Source organism: Galendromus occidentalis, unplaced genomic scaffold, assembly GCF_000255335.2.
Source record: "Galendromus occidentalis unplaced genomic scaffold, Mocc_1.1 scf7180000077284, whole genome shotgun sequence".
In the NCBI taxonomy this organism is placed as follows: Eukaryota; Metazoa; Arthropoda; class Arachnida; order Mesostigmata; family Phytoseiidae; genus Galendromus; species Galendromus occidentalis.
The window spans coordinates 95,617-121,943 of NW_003805272.1; the positions used below are offsets into that span (position 1 = coordinate 95,617).

Below are 26,327 nucleotides of genomic sequence, written 5' to 3' on the forward strand. Positions count from 1 at the left end.
GTTCTTCCGAAAGTAAGCTGCACATCGATCGAAATTGAAGCGACCTTGGAACTCAGACAGTCGAGCCGATTTGTCCACGCGAGTGAGGCGCGCAGTGGCAGCAGGTCGCAAACGCCGATGTCCTCCGGTGGGCCTATAGGTCCCTTCGGCAGCTGTGCGGGAAGGTCTCTCGTGGACCTTCTTGCCACTCTTTCCGGTGAAGCCGGAACTCTCTCCTGGTTCTTAAAGGGCGCGATACTCTGAGCAAAACGTTGTCGCCGAGGATCGCTTGGACCCCAGCATCGTCAGCGGCGAGCCATTCTGACTCTCTACCGGTAAGCCTAAGTACAGAAATGAGAACCCACGTAAACAACGAACGTCGACGCGGAGGGGGTTGTGGAGTCTGAGAGACAACGGCGGAATCTACCGGCTCGGATCAAAGTGATTGATAACAGTGCGCAACCCCGTGGCTTATTGGTGCAGCGTGCTTTCTGTGGCATCGTGTCCGGACTATTATCAGATCGGTAGCTCGCTACCGTGTCCTTAGAAGGATATCAACTCGGGAGAATGGTCTCCGAGAGCGGACAGTGAAATCGTCCGGTGTTAGCTCTATGTCTATAGTGTGCACTAGTCGATATTTACGCGGCTCCCGGACTTTCACAGTCAGGTTTTGAACGCTCCCAATGAGTTTCACTTCCGACTGGTCCATCCGAGCACCTGAGAGTGAGTACCTGAAGGGCGCGAGTCTTCATTCCGTTTCGACCATTGACGAGGAAAGGCACAGGGATTGCCCCCGGAGATTGCCCCTCTCTCGTTTTCCTCTCCCTTGTCTCGCTTTCGACGTCTTTCTCCCTGTGTGGACTGCCGCAAGGAGCAGAGAGGAGTTCTCGAGGAATTTCGCTCTCTAGAGAGGCGACATGGGTCTCGTTCTACGACGGATGCGAAGATGGAAATATAGTGAGGGAGAGTTGTACCGATCCGTTTTTCCCCTAGGAGACGTTGATCAGTGGTCAATTCACAGAAGAGGGGCGCCCCGAGCCGGAATTGGTCCTCCTACGACCCTATCTGCTCATAGTCAATCGGAGAATATCGATACGTCAAACGTCAGCTCACGTTTGACTGCTCGATTGACGCTCTGATTGACTACGTAAATCTTAGTGACGTCTGTGAATTGTCGTCGAGAGTTAAGACAATGTGAGACGCCCCCATGCTTCCCTCGAGTGGACAGAGAGATACAGCAGCGAACAAAAGAACGGAACAATCGGCGGCTTTACGTGCGCGGTCCCCACCTGAAGCGTTCTTTCTATTCGAGGAGGTTAAGGCGAGCAGACCGAATCACGCTCACTGTTAGGTCCTGAGTGACCTGTGTTTCGAACAAGGCTGTTGTTGACTGTTTATAATTCTCGGTGATTTAGTAGTTCGCGGGCCGCAAAATTCCGTGAGTGAATAGATCGGTCTTCCGGATAATGATTCTCACTTCATTTGCGTGGTTGCTCGACTGAGTGCTCCGGCACCGCACAAGCGAGCGAACGAAAGTTCAGAACTCGCAGACACCTTCCCTGCGTGCGAGCTCATGAGCGGTGGTAGGAGAAGAATCTCAGCCGATGCTGCCCAACGACCACTGTCTCTAGGGTAGATATCGTCTCGGCAAGGTCATGCATTCGTCGTCTTCATCGTCGGCTTCGCGAGCGAGCATGTCCTCTGAAAGCTCTCACGGGGGTCACCCTTGCCGGAACCGGCTGCGAGCGGGACCTTCTTACCTTTCTCGACTAAGAGACTTGTCAGACCTTCGAACAATGGGTCTTCGCGAATCGCGACCGGCCCGGCGGGCAAGCGAGCCGCTAGCCCACCGGCCCATCGTTGGCAAGTCTCGAAGAATACCGCCACGAGTTTGCTGTCGTATTGACGTAGCTCTCGCGCTAATTACGGTCTATGCGATTTATGAATCCCTACCCAACCGATCTCTCGATTCTCGCTCCTATGGAGCTACATATGATTGTCGCTCCGAAGTGCCGGGGAGGAACGGTGTTGCCCGGTGTTGTCAAGACTCGGGGAATTTCGGAGCTCTGTCCTGATTCCGATCGACCGGATCATCCGGTGATTGATAATGATCATCGCGAGCCTTCAGCTGAGAATTCCGCGGACAGAGCTCTACTCCGGAGGAGCTCGGACAAAAACAATTTCGGATGATTCGTTTAGAGAACTGAAGAGAACTGAGAATCATGACAGAAATGCTCCCGTGCAGAACGATGTCGCGATCGGTATCCGTGGTGCATTCGGCTTACGGCCGCTACTGCAGCAGTGTGACTCTTCCGCTAATAAGTCTTTTTGGATACCGTGTGCCGATTCTCGCCACCGACTTCAACCGAGTCGGGGCTCTTGATGAGTTGCAGACACACCGGCAGGCGGTCGAACTACCGGCCCGCTAGGCCGGACGGCTGCGCGGTACCTTCCTTTCACTAAGCGCATCTAATCTTGATGTTTCAAGTCGCGCTCTTGCATCGGCAATGCACGCAGGTCCTCTGGTCCTCGGAGACCCATCGGCCCTTTGCGCGACCGGGAACATAGCCGGCGGGTCTCTCGGCCAGGCGGGCAAGCGGATGGACGGGCGAACGAGCGACCGCGCGCGCGACCAAGCTGGCGGGCGGGCTTGCGGTCGGATGTGTGGACGGTCGGTTGGTCGGGCGCTCAAGCGAACGGCTTAGCAGCGTCGAAGCAAGCGAACCTTAGCCTAGAATAGCTGGGAGAATCAGCCATCAGTGGCCCGGCGGAGTCTACGGCGGGCCAGTTATGAAGTCTCGTCTTTGAGAGAAGTCTCGTAATTCAGCAATATCACGAATTGTTGCGCCCATCGTCGTCCTCGTTCGCGATTGGCCCCGCATGTCCCCACGCGGAAGCGGGACAAGCGACACGAGGTGGATCGACCTCGGTGAAGCTTCCCGACTCGATCGTCCGGAGGTGTTCGAGTGATGTCGACACATTGGGTGTTCCACCTAACGTGGAAAAACAAAACACTCGGCCCGTGGACGCATTCAGAATGTCTCTCTATGCGGGGGAAGCATCGCAGGGTATTGGGTCTATCAATCTGTGAATCGGTGATTGTATCGTTGGTCCTTGGTCGATGTTTCGATTAGAAGGCGGACGTCAGGGCTTCTCGATGCCGGTGATCGAGTCTCACTCACGAGATTCGAGCTATGGTTTTCTCGAGCTATCCGTTCTCCAACAGCTCGGAGATCCACAATTTCCACCCCTGATCGTTCGGTGTGCTCCCGATTAGGGCGAGGCTACGTTTGGCGTCGCCGATCTTTTCCCCACACCCCATGGTGGAGAGAAACTTGAAAAGCTCACTTTCCTGACGCACGGTCCAATATGACCATCGTGAAATGCCGTGCGCGATACGGGGCCAATAACGATCCGCTCTTTCGGTGGAAAAGATGATACCGGAGTCTCACAAGCTCGTCCGATAAGGTTCCCAAAGCCAGCGTTCCGTGGTGACATCCACGCTGAACCGCTCGCCCAACTTGTAATTGATGCCGATACTCGAATCCCTAAACGAGCCCAAGCGTCACGCTGCGCCCTTCCGGTGCCGAACCCGACACTGCTGGGTCGTCAGTGATCAGAATCCATGGAGGTGGTGATAGTATCGGGTGATCTGCCGGTAGCCTCAAATTATGCAGCTGCGAGTCTCTAAAAAGTTGACTGAAGCAACTCCAAGGGCTTTTGAGTGTTTACAGCCTGCGCGTAACCGAGAGCGTCAATCTGCGACTGAGTGAGCGAATCGACTACGCACTCCGCCTTCAGTCCAAGAGCGGCGGTGCATATCGATTAACCACTTCCCAGCTCGTCAGAGGCGATCCGAACGCTCAGTCAGCGCAGCTGACAGTCCGAGTCGGTTCTTCGGAAAGTTCATCGCTGCCCCGAGTCTCACGAGACAGTTTGTATCAATTGGTCAGCAATTATTTCTGTTCTCGAAAGATGCGGCGACAGCATGACGCAGGGAAAACTGTCGTCTAGAAGTTATGACGACGGTAGAGCGCCGATGACGACCACTTTTGATGGATCTGCATATCGACGCATTGTCTCGACTTTGATTGATATTTTCCCTCGCGTGTCTGAAGCTGTCGTTCTCTGAAGGATTCTGATGCGCCACGCGTCGCTTACCGCGCGCTGCTCTGCGGCGTGATAGCAGTCGGGAGCCTCGAAGTATGAATGGATCGGCGTCCTTCACTCAAGCGCCGGGCTAATGCATGAGACCTCTCAAAACTATCGAAACTTCCCTCCGAGGTCGGAACTCCGAGACGGATCGAGAGACATGTCAAGGAGGTTCGGACAGAATGCGACTGTATACGCTCGACCGACCCTCGACCATCTCTCGAAAACGGTCATCATCTAGGCAGGCGAAGGGCAGAAGAATCAACAACAGGAGCTACGCCGCTCTTCTCTATGACTAGTTTTATGCATTACGAATCCAATATTTCACCTCGACGTCATAATCGTTCAGCAGCGGAAAATCAATGAGAGAATCCGCGCACACATTGTCCGGAATGTGTGGCCTGCGAGGGTGTTTCCGACATTCGTCGTTGTCGCGAGCCGGGCAGGCCCCAACTACCGCTCCGGCCCAGCAGAGACCGACCGCTTGTAACGGGAGCTCTCCGAGCCTGACCTGAAATGTTCCGGCTAGGAATCGTTCGCTTTCGCGAGATTTCCCGAGCGGAATGTTGTCCGTACGCCGAAAACTCGCGCCGGAAAGAGCGGAGACGAGTGGAATTTTTCAAATTTGCCGCGCTCTTCCCTCTCGACTGGTTTCGTTCTGTGCGTCATTTCCGGCATTCACGTGTCCAATCAGAATTGCGAACGCTAAGAGAACCCTGTGGGACTCTTTAAGTGTCAATCGCAACGACGTTAGAGATCTGCGGCTGTCCGACGCCCGTGCTAGTTCCGAAGGGCGTCTTTCAGGTGGGTTCTGAAACGAAGCGTGAAGGCTCTTGTTGAGTTTCGAGCACAGTGACGAAGCCTCGCTTCAAAAGCAGTCAGCCGGCCTAGTAGTCGTCGGCTCGCTGCTGATCGAGATCGTTCGGTGGCCGCCGCGAGGACTGTCTGGGTGCCTGCTCGTATTGAGGTAGGCTACCGTTGAGCTCATTGAAACGCACTGTGCGCGTCGCAGCTGACGAGAGCGGCGGCGGAGCTCTGCGGAGAAGTCTATGCTTTCGTGGAGTGATGCAGCGTTTAGCACTTCCTTGTGCCGACGTAGGAGACCTGCACGGAGACGTATCTTGACGTATGAGACTTTCTGATCTGCAGCAGCGGTCGCTGCCGCCGTCCCAGCAGCAGCGGGAGCCGTCTGACGAGCAGGAGCATATGTGCGTTGCGCTTGTTCGACGTTAGGTTGCCGCGTCCACCACCTGGGCCCGACGGGGAAAGGTTCGAGTTCGACCGAGTGAATCCGTCCTTCCTTCCTTCTGTTCGAATACCGTGCGTCGGATGCGCTAGCTCCACGTGTGATTCTGGAACGTTCCGGACTAGGGCCCAGTCGACCCGCCGTCCACCGACGTGACGCTAGAAGAGTCATCTGTTCATTCGCACACGAGCCCGACGGAACTTCTACTCCCCATGAACGTCGGAATGACTAAGTAGGAACACAGAAACTCGGATGCATTGTTGTCATCATCCATCGGTCGGTCGGTCGCTCGATGGAGTCTGCGCTTAGCGCAAAGTTGACGTGTCCTTAGCGTCTTTATTGAATGAGTTGCCGCTGTCGCCGGCGGTGTGACTGTAATTGTGTTCTGCGCATTATTGCCGGAGTACGTGACCCGGATATACCTACGACGACGTACCCGAGATTCCTCGGGATCGGACGGTCGACTGGTGTGCGAGCGTCAAACGACGGGCGGGCAACTCAGTGCGTATCCACTCGTTTGGCGTCAGTCCCGCGACTAGTGTGCATTTTCCCTTTTCCTTCCAATCGAGCGAGGATGGAGCGAGAAAGCGCGACTTAGTTTAGTGACGACGCGTTTTTCTGGATGGAAACAAACGACGGTGCCGCATTCGGCGCAACCTTTTCCTCTAGGACTGCTTCGACTCTTCCTGTCGCTATGACTGACCGGCTGACTGACTGAGTGAAACGCTTGCTACACGACGGTCGCAACGAACGAGTTGAATCCAGAAAGCTTGCGTGTTTGAAATGCGAGGATTTCGGAGTCGACACCGATCCAGTCGTGGGAAGAAAATCCACGCCGGTGTCGTCCGGCTTCAAGCACCGGGGAAGCGATGGAGCCGCCCCGGAAATCACGAGAAACGGGAACGATGCATCCAGGTCGCCGTTGAACATAGTATGCGTGGCTGCGTGATTGTGAGATTCGATGACCCTTGAGGAACTTCGAGCTCCTATCGGGTATCGATCAGAGTTCTCCAAGGCTTCGGAACTCTTCTGAGAGCATAGATCTCGCTCGATGTTTTGTTGCTCCATATCGAGGTGGCGTATCGGGCGCTCGGAAGGAGTTATTCACACCGCGCAGAGATCCGTATCCCCTCATGTCGAAATCTCTTGTCAGGAAGCAATCTGATGCAGTCGAATTGTTTTCTGTTTCGTCCGGAAAAAAATACTCACATTCCGCTCTCGACCAGGCGAGCGAGCGAGAGAATTCCCATGATATGTATCCAGGATGGGGAATTCCGCCTCACAACTCCCGTGAGCCGTTCGCCGAAACCACCCACGCATTCGCCTCAAATTGAAAACACCGGAAACGATTCTCTCACTCAGCTTCCCGAGAATCTCGAAAGCCCCATAGCCCCGTTGGAGATACTTTCTAGCTCGTCTAACGATGCACTTCTCTCTCTCTTGCAGTGCCGTCGTCGCGATCGGCCCGGTGTGAGCGTCATTAATCAGGGACCTCACCGTCGAAAAAAAGTTCAGAGAAAGAGTCCGGTGAGCCTTCAGTCCTTCGCAAGCGGCTGACTTGCTTCAAAGATGGAGCACGGCCACGCGAAGACCTACCAGGAGGTGCTTCAGTTCTTCCAGACGGACGCCGACCGCGGTCTGTCCGAAAGCCAAGTGAAGAAATACCAGGAGAAGTATGGCCCGAACGAATTGCCCGCCGAGGAAGGCAAGGCTCTCTGGCAGCTCATTCTAGAGCAATTCGATGATCTGCTCGTGAAAATTCTGCTGCTCGCCGCCATCATCTCTTTCGTGCTCGCCCTGTTCGAGGCGGACGAGGAGGAGGGATCGGTCACCGCCTTCGTTGAACCTTTCGTTATCCTGTTGATTCTGATCGCCAACGCCGTCGTGGGAGTGTGGCAGGAACGGAATGCTGAATCCGCCATCGAGGCCCTCAAGGAATACGAACCCGAAATGGGCAAGGTGGTCCGTGGAAATAAACAGGGCGTCCAGAAAATCCGCGCCAAGGAGATCGTCCCCGGAGATCTCGTTGAGGTGTCGGTCGGTGACAAAGTTCCCGCCGATATCCGTCTCGTCAAGATCTACTCGACGACCCTCCGTGTCGACCAGTCCATCCTGACTGGTGAGTCCGTGTCTGTGATCAAACACACCGACGCCGTTCCCGATCCTCGTGCCGTCAACCAAGACAAGAAGAACATCCTCTTCTCCGGTACGAACATCGCCTCTGGAAAGGCTCTCGGTATCGTCATCGGTACCGGTGTCGAGACCGCCATCGGTAAAATCCGTACCGAAATGGCCGAGACCGAGGAAGTGAAAACTCCCCTCCAACAGAAACTCGATGAGTTCGGAGAGCAGCTCTCCAAGGTCATCACCCTCATCTGTATCGCTGTTTGGGCCATCAACATCGGTCATTTCAACGATCCCGCCCACGGAGGATCCTGGATCAAGGGTGCCATCTACTACTTCAAGATCGCTGTCGCTCTGGCTGTGGCTGCCATCCCTGAGGGTCTCCCCGCTGTAATTACCACTTGCTTGGCTCTGGGAACGCGCCGTATGGCCAAGAAGAATGCCATCGTTCGTTCCCTGCCTTCCGTAGAGACCCTCGGATGCACCTCGGTCATCTGCTCTGACAAGACCGGAACGCTCACCACCAACCAGATGTCTGTGAGTGCCTGCTGTAGTCCGTAAATCGCCTTCTGACTGACACGATCTTTTCGGGCATACGGGTTTCATGGAAGGGCGTCCTCCGTCTGGAAATAAAAAAATCACCTATGCGTTCCATTCCAGGTATCTCGCTTCTTCCTCGTCGACTACGCCGAAGGAAACGACGTCAACTTCCACGAATTCGAAGTCACCGGTTCGACCTACGAGCCGATCGGTGAGGTGTTCAAGAACGGATCCCGCGTCGACCCCGGAGACTATGAAGCCCTCGTCGAGCTTTCCACAATCTGCATCATGTGCAACGACTCCTCCATCGACTTCAACGAGTACAAACAGGCTTTCGAGAAGGTCGGTGAGGCCACCGAAACCGCTCTGATCGTCCTCGCCGAGAAGATCAACCCTCTGAAATTCGACAAGTCCGGCAAGTCTCGTCGTGACGCCGCCCTCACCGTTTCCCACGGAATCCAATCCATGTGGAAGAAGGAATACACCCTCGAGTTCTCCCGCGACAGGAAATCCATGTCCTCGTACTGCGTCCCCACCAAGCCCAACAAGCTCGGACCTGGCTCGAAAATGTTCATCAAGGGCGCTCCGGAAGGCGTGCTCGACCGTTGCTCCCACGTCCGCATCGGCGACAAGAAGTTCCCGATGACCACCGCTCTCAAGGAGAAAATCCTCGCCACCACTCGTTCCTACGGAACCGGGCGTGACACCCTCCGGTGCTTGGCTCTCGCCACCCTTGACTCGCCTCCCCGAACCGACGAGATGGAGCTCGGAGACTCCACCCAGTTCATCCGCTACGAAGTCGGTCTCACATTCGTCGGTGTCGTCGGTATGCTCGACCCCCCTCGCAAGGAAGTATTCGACTCCATCCAACGCTGCCGTGCCGCCGGTATCCGAGTCATTGTCATCACCGGTGACAACAAGGGAACCGCTGAGGCCATCTGCCGCAGAATCGGTGTTTTCACCGAAGACGAGGACACCACCGGACTTTCCTACTCTGGCCGTGAATTCGATGATTTGCCCATTGACGAACAGCGAGCCGCTACTCAGCGCGCGCGTCTCTTCTCCCGTGTGGAACCCGCTCACAAGTCCAAGATCGTTGAGTTCCTCCAAGCCGATGGCGAGATCTCTGCCATGACCGGTGACGGTGTGAACGACGCCCCCGCGCTGAAGAAAGCCGAAATCGGTATCGCCATGGGATCCGGAACCGCCGTCGCGAAATCCGCCGCCGAGATGGTGTTGGCTGACGATAACTTCTCCTCGATCGTCGCCGCCGTTGAGGAAGGCCGTGCCATTTACAACAACATGAAACAATTCATCCGTTATTTGATTTCGTCGAACATCGGTGAGGTCGTGTCGATTTTCCTCACCGCCGCTCTCGGTCTTCCCGAAGCGCTCATCCCGGTGCAGCTTCTCTGGGTGAACTTGGTCACTGACGGTTTGCCCGCCACTGCTCTCGGATTTAATCCTCCAGATCTTGATATTATGGAGCGCCCACCCCGCAAGGCTGACGAATCCCTGATCTCCGGTTGGCTGTTCTTCCGTTACATGGCTATCGGTGGATACGTCGGTGCCGCTACCGTGGGCGCTTCAGCTTGGTGGTACATGGTCGCTCCCGATGGACCGCATCTTTCGTTCTACCAAGTGGCTCATCACTTGCAATGCGACCCTAAGAACGCCGCCTTCGCGAATATCGAGTGCAGCGTATTCCGCGATCCGCACCCGATGACGATGGCCCTGTCCGTACTTGTGCTCATCGAGATGTTGAATGCTCTCAACTCTCTTTCTGAGAATCAATCTCTCCTAGTTATGCCGCCGTGGACTAACCTGTGGCTCGTCGGCGCCATGTCTCTGTCCATGTCGTTGCACTTCCTTGTGCTATACACCGATGTCATGAATGTGAGTATTATTTTTCCCCCTTTTCCGCTCATGGCTTCAATATACTCACCCCCCTCTCCCCTTCCCCCACCCCGCTTGTTTTCGCCCCTCCCCCGATTGGAGCTCCGAGCTTAAGCGCGTCTTCTTGTTTTCCAGACTGTGTTCAGCGTCTGCCCTCTGAGCGTGGCCGAATGGATAGCCGTGTGCAAGATGTCTATCCCAGTCGTGATCCTGGACGAAACCATGAAGTACATCGCCAGGACATACATCGATGGTACGACTAAGCACACGCATACTATTATTATTGAAGGAGCGATCCTTGGCGCTGCATGGGCTCTGTACTTGGGCGCCGTTCTAGTCTGGTCCCCTTTCTACTAGAAGAGAAGAAAAACACTCTCGAAATTTTTCTCTCCGCGTCGTAGCAGAGCAGCTTAAATAATATCCAATTTTTCCGATTATCAAATCTCCTTGTCAAGCGACAGCAACAAATACCAACAACGACAATTCAATTACTTTCATTATCACGAACATGATTCGCTGTCTCGGAACGAAAAAGTGAGAATAGAATGACGACGACGCATCTGTTCAAAAAAAACATAAGCAACACGAGATCAAAAACACTTGAGTTGAAAACGAAATCAATTGAAGGAGCGCCGAGTATCTTCGGCCTGCGCCCCCTCCGCCAGTCAGAGCCCATCAAGCTGTCCAATCGATCGCTTCGTGTGCAGTGTCTCCAAGCCTATCTCTTGGTGTTCTTAGGATTTTTTTGCCAGTATTTGATGAGTCTGTGTGTAGAGTTGATTGTCGAACTTCTGTTTCCAGTATGACAGTTGCGTGCACCCAAACTAATCGTATATGAATGCGTGTTCTCTCACGACCATTCTTCTCCTATCGTTCCTTCTCGTCGCCCTAGAGAGATTTCTCTACCACTCATGCTCTTGTACTGAGAAATTTTTCCGATTGTGTGTGCCGTGGGATGTGAGCTCAGCGTACTTACAGTACTAGTCCTGTTCTCCTCTCCCTCAAATTTTCCCAACTGAAACAGCGAGATTTTCTCCGCGGGTAATTATTCTGAGACTTAGAAGTTCAGGTCAGTACGTGACTCGCGGCTTGCGATAGAGGGAAGGAAGCGTCGCGGTTGAGTCTCGGGTCAGTCGTCTAGTTAGCTAGTGTTGAATAGAGATTAGACGGCACCTGAGCAACGAGGCATCGAAAAGTCGAGGTGAATTCTTCTCCGAGCGATCGGTCACCTTCCATTTCACGACCGACGAAAACCTCTAGTAGCGCTCAGGTGTCATCATAGTGTGCTTCGGGTATCGTGACTCGAGACCTACGAGCGTGAAAACGCCTTCAGAACTCTCGCAGCACCCACGGCAGACCCAGTCGGATCAAGCAATCGATCGATCGCATATGCGATCGAAAGGGAGAATGGAATGAAGAATTATTAGATCGGGGTGGACGCGGACTCGTCTCTGGATAGAGATGGTGAAGAATTTTTTGTACGATGAAAGTTTCGGTCCGTTCCCTCTTATGTTGAGAATCCATTTGGGAGCAATCCAAGCATTTCGGATCTCAAACGGTTTGCTTCACCACTCTTTAACTCGTTCGTTTCGGTGAGAGAAAGTCTGCGTGGCCAGGGAAAAGGATGGCGCACAAGAACTGGTCCGCTGAACTTGAAGGAGGCTGAAAATCAACTCCAGCCGTCTCAGACGTATTTCTTTCCGCGCGTCTGATGAAGGCCATGCGGCTATCCGTTCGACAGTCAGGGGCAAACGTTTTGTACAGTCTCAAAGAAAAGGTGTGTGTAAATATGAGTGATTTAGGCGGAATCAGGGGAATTCCATTACGCTATCCACCAGTCTTTGAGAGAGTTCGAGAAATCGACGCCAAAGACGATACTGGTGAAGACGGCAGAGATAAAAGGGGAAGAAGATGAGAGAAATCGATGACATCAAAAAGAGAGACAAAGATTCATCACTAAGGAATAAACATTTCATCTGACAATATCATATATCTATGAACTTTATTGAACGTACGCTCGATACACCATACCGACGGCTCCGGCTTGCGAATCTGTGCCGCCGTATCGAAGAGCTCCTCAGTGAAATAGTCGAGGAATGCGTACAAGATTGATGCGACTCTCGATTTTTCCCTTCCGGTGTTCCCCCTAATACGACGACGTATCCTCGTCGGACTTTCAACGGTACGAGCTGCCGGGAGCCAGGCCGGCTCAGGAGTATTATGCAAGACTATTTGCTCCGTCAATGCGAAATGGAAATGGGAGAAATTCCCGTCGCCTTCATCTTGGTGATATTAGGACGGGTATCCGCTTCTGAGCTTCGAACGGGAAGCTTGTGTATGCCTCCCCATTTTCCCTCGGGGAACAGAATGGAGCGTGCAGCCTTGGAAGTGTCATCTGAGCGTCGGAGCGAGAGTTTCATGTGCCTTCCACGCTCGGGAGCGACACGCGGGTTTCCGACTCCGGGCTGACACGAGCCGCCTATCGAAGCAGAGTCCGACATGCATCGCAGCCGGTGCTCCTCACGCCGTGAGCTTGAGAGAATCAATTCGCGCTTCGCCGTCGGCCAAGAGCCCAGTCAGCGAATTCAAACACGTTTCCAAAAAGATAATATAAGCTAGATTGAACGAATTATCGGAAAACACAGAGATTGTGATGCCACCGAACGGAATTATGAGATTTTATCTCGAGCTTTTCGCGGTCAATATTATGTAATCGGCTCGGCTTCAGGCTCTTCAAGAAGTCATCGTCATTATCGTTGACGTTTCCGAGTGATGCTTGCTTCAGCCTTTCTTGTGAGAGTGTTTAGAGCGTTTACAGTTGCTGCGGAGCAGCTCCTTGGGGTTGTATTCTCGTACGGGTCCTAGCACTCCGAGAGCGAGCTGGCGAGTTAGGCCCACGAATCTTTCGATGAACAAATTCCATTTGGCGAACGAATTTATCCAGAGAACTCAAATGTCCTCATTAGAGTAGTTGATCAAGAAAATCAATTTTTACCCGATGAAAATAAAGCTGAAACATCTCAAATGTTTAATACTTCCCCTACCAATCTGTGTGCTACCCTGTAACCGTTTCCTACCGCTAAGATCTCATCGCAGTAATCGTTCTGTCACTTCACGGTAAGTGAACTCGATGGACCCGACAAGGTTCATCTGGCCTTTCTCCGTACGCTATCCACCTTCTAGTAACCTGCACAACTTTCGGCAACATCTCTAGCTCCCCGGTCGACAGTAGACTATTTAGAAAAGAAAACTCTCCCACGCGGATTCTTTCGGGTGCGGTGTACATGGAATCGCGACTCGCCAGATAGCCACGAAATTCAGACCGAGGAAGCCGCGTGATGCCCTCCCTCCCGGAGTTCTCCTTGTCCTCCTAGTCGTGTATGGTTCCTCGAGTGTCTTCATTCGTGTTCGCAATCGTTAGTCTGCATTCGTTTCGTATCTCAATGTCACACGAGGAAGTGTCGAGGAAAGGCCCAGTTTAGAGAATGGGCGAGCTATTCCCGCTCGGCGCCAATCCGATCACGAACCGTGAGAATCCTGACCCGAATACCAGAAAGTATCCAACTAACGATTTGCATGCGTATGCTCAGTGAACGTCGATGATAAATACCGCAAGCCGAGGTTCTGAAACGTCTGAGTTGACCTGCGACCATTGAGATCCGGATCCGAGTGAGTACTGAAAGCATGCGTCTTCATTGGAATTCCGTCGTTTACTTGGGTCAAACGCGATTCCGACGAATTGCCATCCCGATTGCTCTGCGGAGGAAGAACGAACAGGACTCGAGCAGGGTGAATAATAATTCGTCGGCTCAATTTTTCAGTATCCCCTCTCGCCGTGAAGTAAACTCCTCAAGCAAGGCTAGCTCGCGAGGTCGTTTCCTGCTCGTGATCGTGCGACGAAAGTCGCCGTGGCTGGACTCGCCGAAGCTTCCAGGAAACGGTCGATCACATTTTATAATCTATGTTATGATCATTATCACACCAATTTATTCAATAATTCTGTAGTGGCTCCCTCTTTTGGAACGAGTTGTCATCACACCGTCGCAATTTGGACTGTGAGAGATAGCGCTAGAAACCGTGATCATGATGAAAAATAGTTGAAATCAGGATCGGAAAATTGCGAGTAGGAGACCCGAGCACTCGGAATAGTAGTCACGAGCAGAAATTGAGCGAGAAAGAGATGCATTCATGAAAGAGAGACTTTTCACGAAAGTTGTTCGACAACGACCGTTGTGTCGAGTGAAACCAAACTAGAAACTCCGATCCGAGGAGATGACAACGGGTTTGATAGAGGATTTTTGTAAAGCGGTTAAGTGGTTGATTGAGAGTTTAACACTGATAAATGATGATGTTGATGACGATGATGGCTATATCGAGTGACGACTATGCACAATTTGAGCACAAGCCCGTTCCAATAGGGCACCATAGACGCCACACGATCACTACTGTACAGTGCCACCTTTTCCAGCTGGTCACTTCCCGGTATAGTTTTCTTTCGGCGATCCCTCTCAAACGAGGGACAGCCATCGACACACAGCGGCGGAGTACCACGCAAAGTCAACAGCGATAATCCCAACATCATCTTCAGTCATCGTCTGCCGGCGTTCAGCTGCTGGTTAAGCGATAGCAGCGGCTCTTTGCAGCTGTTGCTGTGGCTTGCCGGGAAAGCAAGCTCCGTCATCTCGAAAAACATCCGAAGCAAGACCACCTGCAACGCCTGCAACGAGGATATCGGAAAGCTGTGAACGAAAAAGCAGAAAACAACAACAAACAGGACAACATGCACTCGGCAGCTGCGGGTTGATCGTCTGTGATACCTGCGTTACGATCCATAACGCTAGCCGAGACTATGATTCATTTTAATAAACAGTCAAGGAGCGGAACCTGTCGTTTCTTCCTTCCAGGCGCTGTTTCCGGTGGAATTGAAGCCCAATATATTCAAGTGCCTTCTGTCGGAGGCGGAATCATTTTATTTACTGTAGATGGGTATGAAATTCTTGATGAAGTAGAACGGCCTCACATTACATCAACTCACAAGTTTGCTCTAAAAAACAGTCAAGGTCCTTAGTTCGACCGCAGCGCTCAGCATTGAATTGTTCTTTTCCGAAGAGAGATTTTACTACGGAACCGATGTTTCTGTGTTAGTATGAGGAGCTCTGAGTATTTCGTTTCGACACAGGAGATCCTCGGCTAATTGTAAGATAAGCGTTCACAAATCACAAGCGAGATCAAGATATATTTTGCTCTGGTGCGTGGATAGTGTCTCAGTATATCCTCCTCCGAAACGAGATGCGAGAATTCACACAAGTATTTAGATGTGCGGGGACCGCTCGTTTCGGGAGGGGACCCGCGCATTCCACCCGCGAATGACGGGATCTTCCACCCCAGCACAATTCTCCCGTTCATATCGTGAACGCGCACCGATATGCAGTCTTTATGCGGCCATGGAGAAGTCTCCGAATCGAGCGCCGATCCTCCGACCGACACACAAAAATACGGTCGGTCCTCCAGACCTTCGACGTTGATCTGCACTGTCAGAGGCACGCCTTCTACGACCTTACTCTGTTCCACGGGTTCTCTCTTGAGTAGTTTCGAGAGACTGAAGCAAAAAAACACCTGATTGGTCGATACGGCCTGAATGACGGCCTGCGATTCGTCGAGGAGACTCCGTAGAGTCTCGTTCACCGTTTTCAACTCTGCGATGCTTTGTGCTATCTGGGTCAGCAAGACAGCTGGGCTTCCGTTCGAAGGTGCGGACCGGGCATGAGACGCTGGGGTCGCTTGCCGCGCTGTCTGGGTCACTTGCCGCGGTGGCTGGGTCGCACTGCTTCTCTTGTTGAAGCACACCTCCGGAATCGCAGTTCGCTCCAAATGTTGTTTTATTTGCTCGAGACATCCAGAATAGTTGCAGGCACAAGAAAACGGCATTTTCGCGAGTAGATCGAACGGTATGCCGACGCGGAGAAAGTTGGTCATTGTTTTGCAGAGGAGACACCACCTCGTGGATTTTCGAAGCGAAGGAGCTATACAGTCGGGACAGAAGCTATGGCCCGAAGTGCACACCTGATTCTCAATGTTGACCTTACCGCACACATGGCATGGCCTCAAGATTTCTGTCAAGGCAGGGTTGAGCGTCAAGCTGCCCGATCCGACGCGACAGTTTTCAGGCAAGCCACTGAAGTTGAGTGTCGGCATGCTTGAATGCGACTCCGGACCACGGATACCGAGTGAAGGATAGAATGAAGTCACTGGCACTCTCCGAGCACGAGACGGGACTCCGATGCGAGAGCTGCACCGCGCGTTTCAATGTATGCACGTCTTCCCGGCCTGCACGTCGCGGGCTGTTGATTGTCGTGACCGACTTCTTATTGCATGCATGCGGGTACCAGGTTTGTATGCAGCGTTTGAATCTGATGATCTCTGTCGCGGTGGGGCATGAAGACTCGGAGCGGAATCTGATGAGCAACGAAAATCGGAGATATCCTCAGAGAGCCTCCGATAGACGGGAACCTGCGAACTTCGGTGGAACTCGGAGCTCCGAATTCAAGGGAAAATCTCCATTCTGACATCGAAAGCTCTCCTAATGCTGTAGTTGAGGAATGAGCGGAGGGACCCCTTAATCAATCGAGCCAAAGAAGTCGAGGCCTTCCGCCAATTATGGGATGAAATGATTGGTGTGAGGCGGGAATCTGGGATGAGACGGAGGAGACAAGGAAGGCATTGAAAAAAATAGGCATCCATCCTCACCAATGAGCCTGTAGATGTAAGTGCGGGTCGTTTCGCGTGCTCCTCGAACCCTCCGAGGCGATCAGAGCGGATCACAGTGTACGACACCGAATGAGCGTCGTAAATGAGTGAGTGAGTGGATTCGACAGATACGATCAGCCTCAAGAGCTCTCTGTCGGAGTACCATCAATGAGGCCTCCTGAATGACAACGACAACCATGGCGCGTGTGCGGGGAAAACACCAGTATTTAGGATTCAGAATCGCCATTGAAGGCCAACGAGTACCTTTCAGACTGGATTGTGAACTGTCCTGATCGCTCCTTCTCTCGCTCCCGTCCTGTTACCTGCCCCTGACTCGACCTCGGGTGGGACATCCATCGAAGATATACTTTCGGAGCTTTTATTACGGGGTTCTCGATGTTTTTTTTTTGGATCAATGTCGGATGGAGGCGAAGTCGACAAGGCACCACATGCCGTTCCTCGATGGACCCTTCAACTCATTTCCGCCGTACGATATGTTTCAAGTATCTCCGCCTTCGCGCATTCAGATACGATCGCAAGTTCCGCAGAGTCAGCTGGAGAAGCAAGCGGAGGACCAGTGGAGGAGGTCTCCGATCGTGAATCGCCTCTGGCGTGAAAATCCTGCTCGATCCAGCCTAGAGGTAGCTCACGTTGCCTCATAGGAGGTAGCTCTGGGATTCGGCATTCCCTTGAATCTCCCGTAGATTCGAAGGAAAACCCGCACAACACTCGACGGGTCATGTGCGAGAATCGAGAAGCATAATGGAGACCGTACCGAAATCAACTCCGCATGCATCCCGCTGAGAGAAGCGATCCCAGGGAAAGCGCGAGCCACGATCCCCTCTCCTCGCGTTCGCTCTCACGCCAATAAGGACAATGGACGACTCCACTCTACGCGCGGTTTCTATCCACTCGTACAGAAGGTGAGGATCGAAGTTATCAGACCGCTGACGGCTGTCCGACCGTCAGGTGATTCGTATTTATTACTCGTTGTGTTGTTACAGCGTGGTGTCAGACGCTGGCGGCGGCCGAGACGATCCTCGTGATAAGCGATTGGAGACTGTTCATTCAAAAAACGATTCGGATTAGCGGTCTTTCCCGATCTCGTAAATGTGCTTGCTGTCGCTCGACCAGTGTTGAAGGCAAATGAGGGCAAGACGTCCGCATGTGCGAAGCCTCGAAGTGAACTTTCAATTGGTGCTCTCTACGTAGCGAGCCGACGATGTCTTCAATACAATTGGAAGTACCCGTGCCGAGGTTACAGGAGCGACGGCAATCGTGTCGCCCAGAGCGTAAAGTGGTTCTCCCCACGAGCAAGCGCGGCCCAGACTCGAAGTACTCGTGGCTCGTTGCTCTGGCCTGCGGGGGAGTTAACTTGTTCATGCATGGCTCTTCAAAGGTGAATTTACTTCCATTTGATTCGGGGCTCGGGCTTCTCGAGTTCTCTCACTCGGAGATTAGACGGTACGGCACCCTGTCCGTTCTCGTGTCTTTCGCAACTCAGCGCTCGGATCTGGAGTTTTCTCGCGAGGTTCGCTGCTTGGCCCGAGCATCATCGAGCTCCCGCCTGCTCCTGTCAACTCAGTTCCTCCTCCGCGAGCCCATCCGAGGGACGTGAGCCTGTGGAGCGGTCGGACAGCATCGGTTTTCCATGATTCACTAGCTCCCCCGAGCTCCAAATTTTCGGAAAATCTCGGCTTCTACGTCTCCCCTGTTTCCAGGTTGTGGGTGTACTTTTCGTAGCTTGGATCGCCGAGTTGAAATGTTCCCGACAGATGGCCGCATGGCCTTTCGCCCTACACACCACGCTTATTCATCTTGCAGGTTAGTATCTATGTAGAGCGGACTTCACTGCGGTTGGCGTCTTTCATTAATAAAGATGGTGCAGCGGGATTTGATACCGCGCTCTGCCTCTCGGATCCCTCGAAGAGAAGACTCTTTTCATACCGGGAAGTCGACCGGAAGCGGAAACCGAGTCAAGGACATGGTTTTCCGACGACTCGTCGGAATATCGCGCTCTTGATCAGCTGGGGAACTTTGATTATTATTCTATAGTCGACAGTCGTGCCCCATTCGGCGGTTCGGATTCGGCGTTCCGGAAGGGATCGGCATCATAGGCGAGAAGCGGAATGGAACCGAGTTTTTCGTATTCCGTACGTTTCCGGACCCGTTTTTAGTTCCCTGATTGAGCGAATAAGCTTGAGACGGCATCAACTGAATGCGTAGTGATAACTCGTGTCTGTAACGTCTACGCATCCGACTGATTTCTTCAGATTTCGATGGGATAGCCCCGTAAATCACTACGCCCACCTCGAGCTGCCATCGAAACGGAAGGGTACAGCCGGACGGATTTCTGTTGAAGACTTCTTTCGCTGGACGTGCTTCTCCTCAGCCGAGAGTCCGTCTCGCGTCGCGTCTTGTGACGCTTTCTCAACGAGAGAACCAGATTGGATTCGATCACCGATTCTCTCAGGACAGAGCTTCATAAACTTCTCCCGAAACGGTTGCTCAGACCGTCTCGACGACGCTCCCTGTCTGCGTCAAAGACACCGTTTTGGTGCGACAAGCTGCTGGAGGCACTCAGTTTGTAGCATCCGAGCGAGAGCGATCGATCGCAGAGATTCGAGAGCTCCGTGATTCCTCAATGAGAAAATCTTTTTCCGGTCCGCCCAGTCAGGAGGGGAACCAGATGTAGCGGAAAATGTAAACAGTAGATAAAGATCAACGAAAGAAGGAGGGAGACACTGACAGACAAGATGAATGCCACAGGCTTATCAGATTATTTACCACTGCTCGGTTAGCACGTCTGAAATATGATTCTCGAGCGGCCTTGGCGAGGACCCTCGCTCTCTCGAACACGGGACAGCTCTGGAGAAGTCCGAATACAAATCGATTCCTCCGCTGAGCCTTCGGATGTGAGATAAGGCAGTGAGAAACTTTTGTTCGACATGGAAAGGCTCTTTCGGCGCTGATAAAATGCAAATACACGCAAGTCCGTCCAAAGAGACAAGGGCGAGCATCGGAAGCGATCGTCGATGCCGGAAGCGGACTCGTACATTCCTCAACACTTTTTCACGGGCCCACCAGCTGTCGAGCAGAGAGTGCTGAGATGATTTGGCGTTCGGATTCGCCTCGCGCCGAGTCTGTCTCTCCGATTTGACCGGCGGTGATTTGTGATCAACGATCATCATTGATCGGGACTTCGAAAGAAAGAGCTTTACCGTAACCCGACTCACGATCGACAGGCCCCCTTCCAAATCGAATTTAGACTCGATCGATATGCTAGGCCCTTGAATTTCGTCTTCCGAAGAAATAGGGCGCTCGGCAGAGAGATTCAGCCAAACTGATGTTCAAGGCCTCTGAAGCTGTCGCCTGGTCAGTGAATTTCCGTCGCGACATTATTCGTGAGACGAACCTGGTTCTATCACTTAATAGTCGTAAAAGCTCCAAATTGAGACATCACTCCGCTGCTCGTATTTGCTCGTAAGATAGCCGCGGCGCCGCCATTAGATGTAGCACTTACAATAACAACAAGTCCGAACTCGTGAGCATCCAGATCACGTCCAGACACAGACACTAGACTGTATGCGCGAAATAGCCAAGACTCGTTTGTTGAACTCGGTCGAATGTCGTGAGAAATCTAAAAAGATCGAGCTCTTCACTTTCACAAGTTTCTTAGCGGTCCTTGTGCATCCATTTGCCCGGAGTTGCGGTTCTGCCATTAAGACCCACTAGAAGCTCCGTCGTCACCATTCATTCACATCGGGTTTCCTCGAGAATATTGAGACGGTTCGTTTTCTGTAAACGGGGGCAATCTCCACCGCGAGCAACCCGTCCGGCGGAGAGTTACGACATGAAATGTTCCGAGCGGTCGGCCCTGTCTGCGAATATTTGCTTACTAGCGGTGAGAGTCTACCATGCCCCTGTCAAATATCGATTACGACATCTACAATTATTACAACGACGCCGCCGATGGCACTCCACCTAAGCACTGTGTGATCTCTTTGAGCGACTTCCTACCGCGCAGCGCCAGAGATCCCGCGATATTATCCCACGGGGATCAGGTTCCATCAAGTCAAGAGCTCGGGAATGCAAGCGCCGACATTCCATGGCTTACTTCCTGTGAGGCGAATTTTTTCGGTGCAGCCTACAGGATGGGACCTCGAATCAGAGATGCATAGGTCTCGGAGGAAGCTGCAGAGTCCGAGTTGGGGCCCCAGTCTGAGTCCCAACATCTGTTTCGCGGAAGACGGGATGGAAAGGCGATAAATTAATTGCTCCTTGGAAATTGAGAATTCGTCCATAGAATAATCAAATAATCACGGTTCAGTGTTTCTATTCGGATGAGGGAAAACGGTGACTTGACACCGCTCGAACGACCACGCTCGATGCTCTCTCTCGCTTTATCAGTCACGTCAAGGAGAGGAATCAGTGAAGGGAGGTAGAGATGACAGAGAAGGATGGAGAGCGTGATCGCATACATAAATCGTGTCCCAAGAGAAGAACTAAGGGAGGCAGGGCTCGAATCCTAGCAACGATGTAGTCATCAATCAACATCCATATGTGACCTCGCGGGCGGGATCGCGCGCGGAAACCTACTCATCATAGACAGGGTTGACACTCGGTCGGCTGCCGACCGACAAGATCGCTCACTCGCGAGAACATGACTTATGCTTGCTCACGAGCAGTTGAGAGTTTCAGCTCTAGATGGGAATCCGACCCTTGTTCTCCGGAAAATCTGGAGCTCGGAATTCACGAAATCCTCCACGAAGTTTTCCGATTCTATCAGCCTCGGATTCCCATGGATATTACGCGACGTCGCTCCCGTAGAGTATCCAATGTGGATACGTTCATAGACACAACCTAAGTGTGAGAGCGGCTCTAGCTTTCACCAGGATCGATTACAGCGTGACTGATTCATGCATGAGCTCGCTCCTCGCCGACAACTCCCGCGATTCGTATGAGGTGGTCTTGATCGCTGTTCAAGCCACTGCTCTTGCTTCCATCGGTGTCAAATGAGCCTTCTCAAGCAGCGAGCGATTGTTCACCGATTGTCGCCGGTTGTCGGTGGTATTCGCGATGTCTATAGAGTACGGGAGTTTATTGGCCGCAAGCCGCAACATATCAGAGCCGCTCGGGGTTGCCCGCCGCATTAAATTATGAGTGGATACCGTCCATGAATCGCACCTGCCAGCGTTTCTCTCGCTAGAGAGAGAGAGCGTAACAGTAACTAGAGCTTCGAGTCGGAAGATTCGGTGTTCCACATCAAGACTTTCCCCTCTCAATTAGAGGTTATCCAGAGATTTCCGGAATCAGACCAGTCTCGAGGACCAGTTCTCCGAGAAGTCACCGATCTTCGAACATCCTCCAACTCGTCTGTAAGAAACACCCTCGCGATACGACTGCGAAATCGAAGTCCCCGTTCCGTCGGTCCCGGACTCGGTGAGCGCAGGTTCCTCGCTGTAGGACCAGGAATTTATGGAATCGTGGATTCCCCGGGCGACGAATGCCGGTCTGGAGGAAAATGAGTCGTCCACAGGAATTGATGGATGAGAGATTTGAGCGAAACACCTCATCGAGTCATCTCGGTCGGTCGCGAGACAGTGAACCTCTTTTCAATCACGGGACTTGTCTGCTACTCGGGCTGACAAGCTTACTCAGGGCGGAAAGTCAGCTCCATGGACAGCGAATCAGCTCAAGGATGCGGCTTTGTCTGGCGATTTCATCATCGCTCCCGAACCTAGTCCTCGGAGTGAAGAGGTCTCTTCACAGAAGGATCGAGTGTCACCAGCAACTCATCACACGCCAGGAAGGCAATGGAGCTCCTCGTAAACATATCTCTATTTCTTTCGGCTCTGGATCGCTTATAGGCCCTCTCGCGACTGCGGAACGACTCGTGCCAGTGTCGAGGAATTATTTATTCATGACGAATCCCAGATGCTCCACGGAGCTCGAGCGAACTCCCAGACAGATGAGCTGGAGAATCAATCACGGACGACGCTTTCTCCCGCGAAGATATGCCTCTCACAGTTCTAAGGCTGCGGACGTAGCTCGAACACGAATAGTAATTAATTTCCAGACGATTTCCCGATCCGATTCCGCCCACTTTCCGGGATACCAGAAGGAGATCTTCGGCGCATTTACTGGAGCATCTCGTTCCCCTTACAGGACCTGTCTTTGGTTTACTATCGAGGCGGCTACCAATCAGAATCATAATAATAGTGTCTTCGTTTCTATCGGCTCTGTCGGTAGCCTTGTGTTATTTCGCTCCGGATATCTTCTGGCTGTCCGTACTCTTTGGCGTCGTCCACGGTGAGCTAAGCAAATCGGGGCCGAAGGGGTTCACTTGATCAAATCTCTCGCTAGTCATCAGGGGGCTCAAGGTTCGATACTATTTCAGGAGCTGCGACATGCGGCGCCGTGCTGATGACGCAGGTTTGCATAAATCAGCATTTCGTCGAAAAACGAGGAACTGCAGCCGGTGTTGTGGAAGCTCTAGCAGCGATAAACGGCATTGTTTTCCCCCCTCTGTTGGAAGTAAGTCAATGAGAATAAGATATAATGGTCAGCATACCGCCCAAACACACTCACAGGAGAAATTTCACGACGTGACCAAGTTCTTTCCGTTCATTAGTATTCTCTCCGATCATACGGTCTCCACTGGTCGATGCTCCTGCTCGGCGGATGCGTCTTGAATGCTTTGGCGTTCTCGTTCTCGGTCAGATCGCCGTCCTGGATGGTTCAGGATCCTAAGCAGCGACGGAAAAGCATTTTCAACAACGCGGTTGTCGCCAACAAAGGTAAACTCTCCGATAAACAAAGGGGGCAATCCCGGAGCGATCGACATCTCTAAGACCCGACATCCTCGTCATCGCGGATGGATCGAGGTCATCGCCTAATTTCGGTACCCGGATGCTCCTTCCCGATCGATGATTCGCTGTCGTTCTCTGGCGCTCTGCGATTCCATGACTCGGCATCCACAGGTTTGGCCAGTTGGATAAATCACTTTCAAGAGCAAGTGGAGGAGGACTCTTCGGAAGACGAAGAAGACAAGAAACAATATCAGGGGGATATCAGATACTACGTCAGTGAGGGCGGCGGTGTCGCTACGTCTCAGGTGAGTTCTGGGAGAGCTCGTTCAGAGGCTCGCGGCTCAGAGTGGATAGGTAAACGCGCCGATTCCCGATGATTCGACTGATGTTGTCCCGCATCGCAGGTGGATACCGAAGTCCAGCTGGCGAGTATCATACATCAGATCAACGATTCTTCGAAGTTCATACAGCGCGACGGGAAACTCGACTTCAGCACCATCCGCAGAGACCTCCAGAGTGCTCCCACGACGAATAAAGTGAAGATTGTTCTTCCCGAGGACAACGAGGAGGAACGAGACGGGGCCGAAGACGGTCGAGAGAGAGCTAAGATTGTCGTGGAGCCTGGAGATGAAGCGGCTCCAGTGAAAGCTCCAACAGGGGTGAATGCTGAGCCCGCGGCAGCGCAAACGAACGCCGACCCCAGCGCGAGTCAGGTTCGACTTTCTGCGGTCCAAATCGATGAATTGTACGGACGGTCTACCGGGAGGAAAAAATTCCAGCAATACTTTCGCTAACAGGTTCTTCTGATGCCCTTTCCGCACATTCCGACCGGTTACACTTTGTATTCGGAGTTCCGCCGGAGCTCGACCACCATAAATCGCATGCCTAAGCTGCCGAAAGTCCGACGCATCAAGGAGTGCTCCTCTGAAGGACCCTGCGAGTATCACGACAGCAGGCGGTGCGTTGAGACGAGCTGGGAATGTTCCGACAGATCTGAAGCTCACGTGTTGCATGGGGTCCCTGATTGATCCCTAAGCCCACGGATATATCCCCGGAATAAACCCTCTTTCCCTCATCGACAGATACAGGCTATGGAAACGAGTCCGGCCCTTCCTCACCATCACCTTCTGGCACTTGACACTGTCCCAATTCCTAGTGCAACTGTGCCTCGGGGTTTTTCTGCTGACCATTCTTGATTTCGCGACGGACAAGGTTCGTGATAACTATGTATACACGACCGACTCCGTTTTCTCCCGGAACATCCTCAGGACCATTCCTTTTCATCGATTCCTCCGACGCAGGGCTTCACAACGGACGTATCGGTATATCTGGTGTCGGCATTCTGTTTGGGCGATCTCATGGCTCGACTTATCACAGGATACATTGCGGATGTAGATCTTCTTCCGATGGAGCTCATCGTTTTAGTCGCCTGTTCCCTGCAGAGTGAGTCACGGAGGACCTCAAACATTCCGAATGAAGACTTGGGAACGGAAAGACGAGTATCGCGAGCAGCCGTCATCGCTGTGGAATCGTAGTCTCGACCTGCGACGGCTATGCGATGCATGGTTTCGTCAAGGACCAGTGCCGTCTCATGGGCATTTTTTTTTCAGGTGCCATGTTCCAATGCTTGATGCACTCCCGCTCTTACATAGCGCTTGTGCTCACCGCTCTGGGAATGGGCTGCTCACACGGAGCGAGGATCTTCTTGCTGCCGATGTTCATTACTAAAAGTTTCGGCTTGCGAAGACTGACGCTCAACGTTTCAATCGCCTCGTGTATCTGCGGTCTCTTGATGTTGATCAGACCCTTCGTGATTGGTGAGTGCTCCACCCCTCTTGGGTCCGCCGAGGCGATTGGGTCTCCCACGCTCAGATTCGACGATGTCGAACAACGTAATTAACGACATCATACGATATATCGTGAAAGTCAAAGCGGATCATTCTCTCTTTTCAGGCGTTTACCGGGACGGCCAGGGATCCTACAGAGTAAGCGAGCGGGGTCGCATGAGCGGAATCGGATCGAGAAACTGCAAACCTCAGCTGTCAATCATGGGCAGCCTCCAAGAAATATCCTCTCTTTATGTTCCAGGAGCTGTATCGGGTACTCTGCGTGGCGAACGCATGCTTTGCATTCACGTGGCTCTTCAAGCTGATGCTGGTCAGGCGGCGTGACCGGCCCAACGTGACGCTCTAGCCATCCATCGGGATTCTCCCGCGACTATGATGACCAGTGTCGGAATCGGGTGTATGTTCTGCGCACCAAAACTTGCGATTCTGCGCCTGAATTGCCTTTGTTTATGCTTGTCAGCGACGCTGGGCGGAAAAACATGGACATTCGCCTCCGGTCCCGATCCAGATGGCTTACGACGCCACTCTTACGCTCAGGAGTTCCAGAGGGATCGGAGCATACGATTACCAGACACGATATGATAGCTAGCGCTATGGATTACAAGGAAGAGATTCGACGGGTGGAAAAATTGAAGCCGCATCTCAGACTTCATCGTATCCAAGGCCTGTGACAACGACCAATAAAGAACAGCTCTAGGGAATGAACGAACCGCCTCCTTCTCGCGATCGATCGAATCAGGGTTGAGTCCGCCGCTCGATAGGTGATCGACTCTGACCGCCCGTGGAGCTGGATTTCGAGACAGAGCGAAGAAAATGAGCAGCTGTCAAGTCTGCAGTTTTTATTATGCTTCATGTCTGTATTGACTTCGGTAACATCGAGTGTAGATTGTGCGACCCTCAACCTCAGACAATGACAGATCTTAACCCGAAAAAAAAAACCTATAATCACGCATTCGCCAAAAAGAGAACACCCCATCATCAGGG

The 26,327-nt window shown here is 52.6% G+C and overlaps 2 protein-coding genes and 1 non-coding gene across 3 annotated transcripts; 2 read left to right on the forward strand and 1 right to left on the reverse strand.

The window, feature by feature from the left end:
- The first annotated feature begins 249 nt into the window (after nt 1-249).
- On the forward strand, nt 250-14,811 carry SERCA (ATPase sarcoplasmic/endoplasmic reticulum Ca2+ transporting SERCA). The gene is made up of 6 exons (XM_003742070.2): nt 250-314; nt 6,824-8,038; nt 8,162-9,937; nt 10,073-10,190; nt 13,528-13,606; nt 13,759-14,811. Exons 2-5 carry the CDS (start codon nt 6,947-6,949, stop codon nt 13,563-13,565), a joined length of 3,024 nt encoding a protein of 1,007 aa, XP_003742118.1. The 5' UTR covers nt 250-314; nt 6,824-6,946; the 3' UTR covers nt 13,566-13,606; nt 13,759-14,811.
- Nucleotides 14,812-14,880: 69 nt separating this feature from the next.
- LOC114828161 (uncharacterized) lies at nt 14,881-16,075 on the reverse strand. The gene has a single exon (XM_029111122.1). The coding sequence runs from the start codon at nt 15,911-15,913 to the stop codon at nt 15,128-15,130; it is 786 nt and encodes a 261-aa protein (XP_028966955.1). The 5' UTR covers nt 15,914-16,075; the 3' UTR covers nt 14,881-15,127.
- Nucleotides 16,076-17,591: 1,516 nt separating this feature from the next.
- Nucleotides 17,592-26,005, forward strand: LOC100899037 (uncharacterized). The gene is made up of 14 exons (XR_003777096.1): nt 17,592-17,607; nt 17,689-18,083; nt 18,406-18,508; nt 22,853-22,996; nt 23,085-23,221; nt 23,319-23,484; nt 23,668-23,801; nt 23,901-24,032; nt 24,096-24,454; nt 24,579-24,708; nt 24,798-24,939; nt 25,107-25,313; nt 25,450-25,481; nt 25,585-26,005. It is a non-coding gene; the product is annotated as an uncharacterized LOC100899037 (transcript).
- The last annotated feature ends 322 nt before the right edge of the window (nt 26,006-26,327 follow it).